The sequence below is a fragment of the Oncorhynchus tshawytscha genome, linkage group LG25 (genome assembly GCF_018296145.1).
Source record: "Oncorhynchus tshawytscha isolate Ot180627B linkage group LG25, Otsh_v2.0, whole genome shotgun sequence".
NCBI lineage: Eukaryota > Metazoa > Chordata > Actinopteri > Salmoniformes > Salmonidae > Oncorhynchus > Oncorhynchus tshawytscha.
The window spans coordinates 37,154,562-37,162,381 of record NC_056453.1 but is presented as its reverse complement, the minus strand read 5'-3'; the positions used below and the strand labels follow the sequence as shown (position 1 = coordinate 37,162,381).

General features: G+C 48.9%; 1 protein-coding gene across 1 annotated transcript; it reads left to right on the top strand.

Annotated features, from left to right (window-relative positions):
* Positions 1–2,333: 2,333 nt before the first annotated feature.
* LOC112247229 (chromobox protein homolog 2) lies at positions 2,334–7,527 on the top strand. The gene is made up of 5 exons (XM_024415941.2): positions 2,334–3,292; positions 3,378–3,421; positions 4,127–4,192; positions 4,465–4,534; positions 4,750–7,527. The coding sequence occupies exons 1-5, from the start codon at positions 3,227–3,229 to the stop codon at positions 6,292–6,294; spliced, it is 1,791 nt and encodes a 596-aa protein (XP_024271709.2). The 5' UTR covers positions 2,334–3,226; the 3' UTR covers positions 6,295–7,527.
* Positions 7,528–7,820: the final 293 nt, after the last annotated feature.

Genomic DNA, 7,820 nt, shown 5'->3' with positions numbered 1-7,820 from the left:
AGTGGCAGCCAGAGAGCAGTGGCAGCCAGAGAGCAGTGGCAGCCAGAGAGCAGTGGCAGCCAGAGAGCAGTGGCAGCCAGAGAGCAGTGGCAGTGGCAGCCAGAGAGCAGTGGCAGCCAGAGAGCAGTGGCAGTCAGAGAGCAGTGGCAGCCAGAGAGCAGTGGCAGCCAGAGAGCAGTGGCAGCCAGAGAGCAGTGGCAGTCAGAGAGCAGTGGCAGTCAGAGAGCAGTGGCAGCCAGAGAGCAGTGGCAGCCAGAGAGCAGTGGCAGCCAGAGAGCAGTGGCAGTCAGAGAGCAGTGGCAGTCAGAGAGCAGTGGCAGCCAGAGAGCAGTGGCAGTCAGAGAGCAGTGGCAGCCAGAGAGCAGTGGCAGCCAGAGAGCAGTGGCAGCCAGAGAGCAGTGGCAGCCAGAGAGCAGTGGCAGTCAGAGAGCAGTGGTAGTCAGAGAGCAGTGGCAGTCAGAGAGCAGTGGCAGCCAGAGAGCAGTGGTAGTCAGAGAGCAGTGGCAGTCAGAGAGCAGTGGCAGTCAGAGAGCAGTGGCAGTCAGAGAGCAGTGGCAGCCAGAGAGCAGTGGCAGTCAGAGAGCAGTGGCAGCCAGAGAGCAGTGGCAGTCAGAGAGCAGTGGCAGCCAGAGAGCAGTGGTAGTCAGAGAGCAGTGGCAGTCAGAGAGCAGTGGCAGCCAGAGAGCAGTGGCAGTCAGAGAGCAGTGGCAGTCAGAGAGCAGTGGCAGCCCAAGAGCAGTGGCAGCCAGAGAGCAGTGGCAGCCAGAGAGCAGTGGCAGCCAGAGAGCAGTGGCAGCCAGAGAGCAGTGGCAGCCAGAGAAGTGTTGGTAAAATAATTGTGACATCTTGTGGTTTTAATGTGAATTAAAGGTGTTGGGGCAGTTACCTCCTAGTACCCTAAACATTGTTTGACTTGTGGATTGATCTACTACAGGTGATATAGTCTATCGCCCTGAAAAAAAAACCCACAGCAAAGCATTGGATATCATGCCCTAATCAGCGCACTAGCCTAATAGGCCTACAGAAAAGTCTTCCCAATTCACATAAACAATTCAGACTACTCCCTGGCTCCTGAGGCCCCCTTCCCCAGAGCCCTGGAAGAGTGCTTCTACACCTAGTGTTGGGCCCTCAAGAACTGCCATTTTTCAGGTCAGTGTCATTGCCACTGTTTCGGAGCTAAGAGACAAAGAAAAAGGGGTTCTTAGCTAGACAGCGTATCCTCAGGTCAATAGAGCAGATAGTACTGATTGCTCTGCCCCAGGCTCCACGACTGAGCGTGTTTGTCTGGCTGGGAACAGTGCTGGGGGGGAACCTATGAATACCGTGTCTATGAGGGTCATTGCCTGTGGTGTGCGCTTCCCGGATGGTATTATGGAAGCATATCCTGCTAACCTGCACACCACTGGCAGCTCGCCCTCCCGCCTTCTCTGCTCCTGCTAACCTGCACACCACTGACAGCTCGCCCTCCCGCCTTCTCTGCTCCTGCTAACCTGCACACCACTGGCAGCTCGCCCCCGCCTTCTCTGCTCCTGCTATCAAGGCACAAGGTGAGACCCAGATGCAGACACAGGAGGCATATGGTTGGAGTCTTACAATGTTTATTAATCCAAAGGGGTAGGCAAGAGAAAGGTCGTGGACAGGCAAAAAGGTCAAAACCAGATCAGAGTCCAAGAGGTACAGAGTGGCAGACAGGCTCATGGTCAAGGCCGGCAGAATGGACAGGCAGGCGGGTACAGAGTCCAGGAGGTACAGAGTGGCAGACAGGCTCATGGTCAAGGCCGGCAGAATGGACAGGCAGGCGGGTACAGAGTCCAGGAGGTACAGAGTGGCAGACAGGCTCATGGTCAAGGCCGGCAGAATGGACAGGCAGGCGGGTACAGAGTCCAGGAGGTACAGAGTGGCAGACAGGCTCATGGTCAAGGCCGGCAGAATGGACAGGCAGGCGGGTACAGAGTCCAGAAACAGGCAAGTGTCAAAACCGTGAGGACTGGAAAAAGCAGGCGACCGGGAAAACCGCTGGTTGACTTGGAAACATACAAGATGAACTGGCATAGAGAGACAGGAAACACAGGGATAAATACACTGGGGAAAATAAGTGACACCTGGAGTGGGTGGAGACAATCACAAGGACAGGTGAAACAGATCAGGGCGTGACACCTGCTGCCCTAAGGGGTGATCTTCAAGCGTATCAATGCCGACACAGGTACGGAAGGAATGAAGGACGTGAAAGGAATGAGAGAGTACTAGAAGGGAGGGAGGGAGGGTAAAGGGGTGTGTGGGGTGGAGTCAACACATTTAGTAAGACAGGTTTATAGGTTGAGAGGGATGGAAAAGATAAAGAAAGCAAAGGAATACACATTTTACTGCAATGGATCTATTTTACCTTGTTCACTAGTCTTTCTAACACTCTCCACTATTGATGGTCTTTCCACTTAAATCTTTCAGAGTTTTTTGTCATTCTTACTCCCCTGTCTGTCCCCACAGGCCTCTGCACGGGATGCGTTGTTGGATGACTCTGTGATGCTTGCCAAGAAACTGCAGGATATCGGCCAACCAGTGACACTGAGGGTGGTGGAGGACCTCTCACATGGCTTCATCGGCCTATCGGGACTCGCTAGGGAGATACAGGTAGCTTCAGACATCTTTGCGTAGAGCGAATCAGAGAGTACTGGCAAGCGACCAAAGTTTGAAAGGACCAATCGTGGGGCTGGCCCATCAAATGGAGGGGCTGAAGCGATGCCTATAACACCCAGGGGAAAAAAACAAGTTTTATTGAGAAAAACGTTTACTTACTATGACTGAGTTAACATATGTGGTTGTCTTACCCAGCTACCTGAATCAACTAACTGTAAGTCGCTCTAAAATGTACATAATAACTTTGATCACTGTGAAATTCTGACAAGTGTGCTGAAATATTTTATATATACAAATATCTTGCATGTGAAATGTAATACTCAAGTTTAATGGTCGAATAATAACTTAACTTAAATAACTTAAATGTTCGAAGTATTTGCCTTTTATGGAGCCTAGAAAATATCGGATAATAATTGTAACACTGTAATAACGAGGCTCTTAAAACAAAAAGCTATACAGGGGCTCTAGAATGAAGAAGTGAAAGTGACGTATCAGATGCACGGGTGCCTGAACTACGGATGCCGCTGGAGGGCAATATTTTCTCCCTGTTCCGCTTTTCCTTTCGTAAAAAAAGGAGAGAGGGGCTGTAGCAATGGAGGGGGTAACTGTAGGGCACGTATTTGACGCCGAATGCATCCTCAACAAACGTCCACGAAAGGTATGAAATAACGTATCTTATCCTAATATGAAAACATGAGACCCTGTTCAATCGTTTAACTCTTTCCCAATCTTCTCCTTTGCAGGGGAAGTTTGAGTATTTGGTGAAGTGGAGAGGGTGGTCGTCCAAGTGAGTAGCTATTTAGCAAGCAGCTGGCTGAGCTAAACAATGACAACAATGTATCCCTTGAGCCCAGGCAACCCCGGATTGCTTTCACATCCGTAATATTTACAATCGGAGATTATTCCCGTGTTTTTTGGATAGACTGCATGATGCATGGAAGAAAGACGATGGTGTTCGCCGTTTCTGTGTCTTGCTTTATTTTCTTTAGCCCGAGCAGTTTATGTTACGATGCCAAATCGGTATTCAGTAACGTGAGCAGGCATCACCCTACTACCGTAGCGAACTGTAGCAGCGGGAATATGGAACGCCCACTATTTGCATGCAGCCGTGCTTTCGTCGTGCTAGTTTACCAATAATGTTTCCATACAAAACCATCTTTATGTTGCTGAATGTACATCTCCGAGCAAACGCTCCAGTTTCAGCCATTTACATTTACGCTAGCCCTAAACAATGAACAGCTACTCTCAATATTTGCTATTATTCAGCAAATAGTCTTAATATTTTATTTAGACACAACGTGAATTATGTTTTGTTTTTTAAATATGATGCGACTATGTCTGACATTGTATCTGAAAAAGGCGATTTAAACTAGATCGACCTGAACAGAGAATTCATGGTTTGACATTATATGTGCAATATCTCTCTACTGTGCACTAATAAACCGTTTATTTTTTATATTTTTTTTAATATAATATTGGGTTTTCTTTACAGACATAACAGTTGGGAGCCTGAAGAGAATATTCTGGACCCCAGATTACTGGCTGCCTTCCACAAGAGGTGTGTTATTGATATCATACGACAGTGGTTCAGTTGTTTGACAAGAACCCCTTCATATTTAATGTGTGTATTAGACTTGCCCTGGTCAAATGCATCCTTCCTCCTTGAAGCAATCACTTATATCTGACTTAACCAAATTGGTTCAATTAAACTTTCACTTATTCAGTTATTAAGATCAGTAGTCTCTTCAAGTAAGGAAGGAGGCATTTTTAAAGAGGCAGAACATTGTCAGTGACTGTATCTGACTGTGTGTGTGTGTGTGTTTTCTACAGAGCGCAAGAGAGGGAGCTACTCTTCCGTAAGAGAGGGAAGAGGCCAAGGGGACGTCCACGGAAAATTCTGGTAATCATCACACTGTTGCTGCTATCCAAACATATACGATTTAGTCACGACTTACTACCACAAATGCAGCAAATTGACTTCCTTTAGTCATGTTAATTATACTTGTAATGTCTTCTCAATGATTGGTCCATTATATTTACAACAGTAGCAGCAATTCATTTGTTTGTTTGAATGATGAATATAAAAAAACTCTCTCTCTCTCTCTCCGTCTTTAGGAACCAGAACCAACTGAAACCAAATCCGACCGCTCCTCCTCCTCCTCTTCATCCGGCCTGTCCTCCTCTCCCTCCTCCTCTTCCTCAGAAGAAGAAGAAGAGGAAGACCACAGGAAGAAGGCCAAACCAGGTCCTCGCCTCCGCAACCTCTACCCCGTCCCCCAGAAGAGGCCCCAGATTGTTGTGGCCAAAAATGAGCCCGCCCGGAAAAAGCGCGGGAGAAAACCGCTGCTCCCCGAGCTGAGGGCTTTGAGACAGGCAAAGACCCGGCCGCCCCTCCCGCCCCCTTCTCCTTCTCGCCACCAGCAGGTCCTCAGGCCCCCCCGCGAGCCCTTCAAAGAGGAACCCCGAGGGGGGGTGAAGAAGCCTCTACAGCCAGCCAGTTTCACCTACACTGGCCTGAGCTCCAGCCGGGGCTCCAGAGATGAGGTGGCACACCAGGTGGCTGCTGGAGGGGCCTTCTACCAGGCAGGGGCCTCCAAACCTGGGCCGCTGAACTCCATTTGGTCAGGTCGCTCCATGTCGACCAACACCCCCACCCCATCCTCTCCATCCTCCTCTTCCTCTCTCTGCAGACCTCCCCAGCCTTACAGTAAGGGCTGGTCAGATCTGAAGCGCTCCCTCTCTGTCTCCGACGCCGGCAGCAGCAATGGCAGAGCAGAAGGGTTCAAGGTGGCTTCCTCTCTAAAACCAGGGATGTCTACATCCACACTCTGTCTCCACAGCTCCAAGACCTCCAGTGGGTGTGGGGGCTCTTCAACGGCATGTAGCCCAGCTCAGCGCTTCCCAGCTGGGCAGAGGAGGCAGCAGGAGGGCCCAGGAGGTCAGGCAGGGATGGTGGTTCAGCAGCAGGGAGCCAAGCCCCCCTCCTCTACCCCTCCCTCGGCCAGAGACCGCATCAGTCAGGCCCTCAGCCTCCGGGCTCTCAACCTGCAGAGTGTCAAAAGAATTGCGCCCGGCAATGGTCCCCAGGGAAACGGGACCTCCAGCACCACTGGAGTTGCAGTTTCGAGGTTGAGCCTGAGAAGCAGTGCCAGCCCGGCAGGAAAAAGAGCAGGGGGGAGCATTAAAGAGACACACACCTCGTCTGGGCTGAACCAGGGCCTGGTGTCGGGAGGGTTAGGGGGAGGGGCACTGCACTCTGGAAGCGTGCCACCAGCCAGAGTGGAGAGGGGGGAGAGAGGGAAGGACACTGGGGCAGAGACAGAGAGAGAGATGGACAACAAGGGACCAGGGGGTGTAGGGAGGGGGAATGGAAGGGTGGAGAAAGGGGGAGTGTACAGGCACAGGGAGGCGTGTCCACAGCCCGCAGAGGCAGAGCTAACGGGGGGAGACAGGAGGACAGGAAGTCAGGACAGAGCCTTACCGTTAATGAGCGGAACTCCCGGACCCTTAACGAGCTCAGCACGGGTGACTCAGATGACACCAGCAGCAGCGAATCAGAAGAGTGTGACTCCCCCTATCCCGACAACAACAACAGGGCCCGCCTTGTCTCTATGGAGATGGAAACGGAGACGGACTGGCGGCCGGCGCGGAGCCTTCTAGAGCACGTGTTCGTCACGGATGTCACCGCCAACTTCGTCACGGTAACAGTGAAGGAGTCGCCGACCAGCGTGGGGTTCTTCAACGTCCGCAATCACTAAAGCCTGTCCGTGTATGTACAGGACACCCATATAGACACAGGCCATTTCCCCTCCCAATGGTTAAAGGGACATTACGCTTTCAAATCAAAGTTTGACAGACATTTTCAGACCTCTAAAGTAGTCTAATGTCAAGATAAAACCCACTATAGCTGGATCTACATAAGCTATATTATGTGACGCGGTTTCATTAGAATACTCTAGAGGTCTGAAAACATTTGACATTTTATTTATGAGTGAAATGTCTCTTCAAGGTAAGAATCTGGAGGGAGCTTAAACTCACTAAGCTGATCCTGTATCTGTGCCTAAGGGCAACCTATACCTGGAATAATAAGATACAACATGACATTAGGCTTGATTCCAAACCCATCCCTGGTCCCTTTAGCCCAATGATTGCCCCTTTGAAGATTTGCAAGGATTGGATCTGAGACATAACAGTCAATTAGGCTTTGGGCCTAGTTCCATTTCTGCCTTCAACCCTTTCGCCTAGGTCCTTCACTTTTCAGCATATTTTTTCTTCTACATATCCAGTCTTTTTAGATCTGCGAGGGGGAGTCAACAAGGGATAGGGGAAAGAGAATGTTTTGTTATTGGACCCTCGTCAATTGAAGACTTTTGTGAAGACATAGCTGTCTGTATAGCTATGCCAGCATATCCCATCTTACTTTGTATTCTCTTTGGACCAAAAGAGTCATGAATGTGAATTGTGTATTTTTTTAAAATCTGTTAAAAAATGGTATTCTGTCAGTCAGTATTTCTCTTGCACTACAGTATGTTATTGTAATCTTTTAAGCCAATTATATTAGACTGAAACATACCTTCTCATCTCAAGCAGGCATGACATTTTTTTAGTTATCTTCCAGTGTTATCCTGCCTACCTGTGGCGAAGAGTATTTGAATTGAATACAATCACAGTCATTGATAGTAAGAGCATCATAGGAGGTGGAGAAGTGTTTTAATTTAATTTATATTTGTACATATGTTTCTCTCTTGTTGATATGAATATGTATCTGTAACTCTGGTGCTTATTATAGCTTCACAGCTTCAGAAACTCGTAGCCTGTGTGCCTCCTGCCATTTCTAAGGTATTGAAATAAACCGTGAGTACTTGTAAAAGTGGGTGCTTAACCATACCAAAACGCTCTTGTTGTTGTTATTGTTAAGTCAGTCCATCAAACATCTTTTTTACAGCAGCAGTTGTTAGAAAGTGCTTTACAGTCACCCAGCCTAAACCTCAATGAGCAACCTAAGCAGAAGCAACAGCACAGCGGCTAGGAAAAAAACAAGGAAGAAACCTAGAGAGGAACCAGGCACTGAGAGGTGGACCACCTTCTGGCTGTGTTTTCGTGATTGGTTGGTGCGTCTCTGATCTGTACCAAATATGTACTATTATATTGACAAGATATTCAAGTGACCGCTCTAAATGGAAATA

Excerpts from the sequence above, each read along its gene's own strand:
- LOC112247229 (XM_024415941.2), top strand. The coding sequence starts at position 3,227 with ATGGAGGGGGTAACTGTAGGGCACGTATTTGACGCCGAATGCATCCTC. Across the intron at positions 3,293-3,377 it reads TCAACAAACGTCCACGAAAG|GGGAAGTTTGAGTATTTGGT; the intron begins GTATGAAATAAC and ends TCTCCTTTGCAG. Across the intron at positions 4,193-4,464 it reads CTGGCTGCCTTCCACAAGAG|AGCGCAAGAGAGGGAGCTAC; the intron begins GTGTGTTATTGA and ends TGTTTTCTACAG.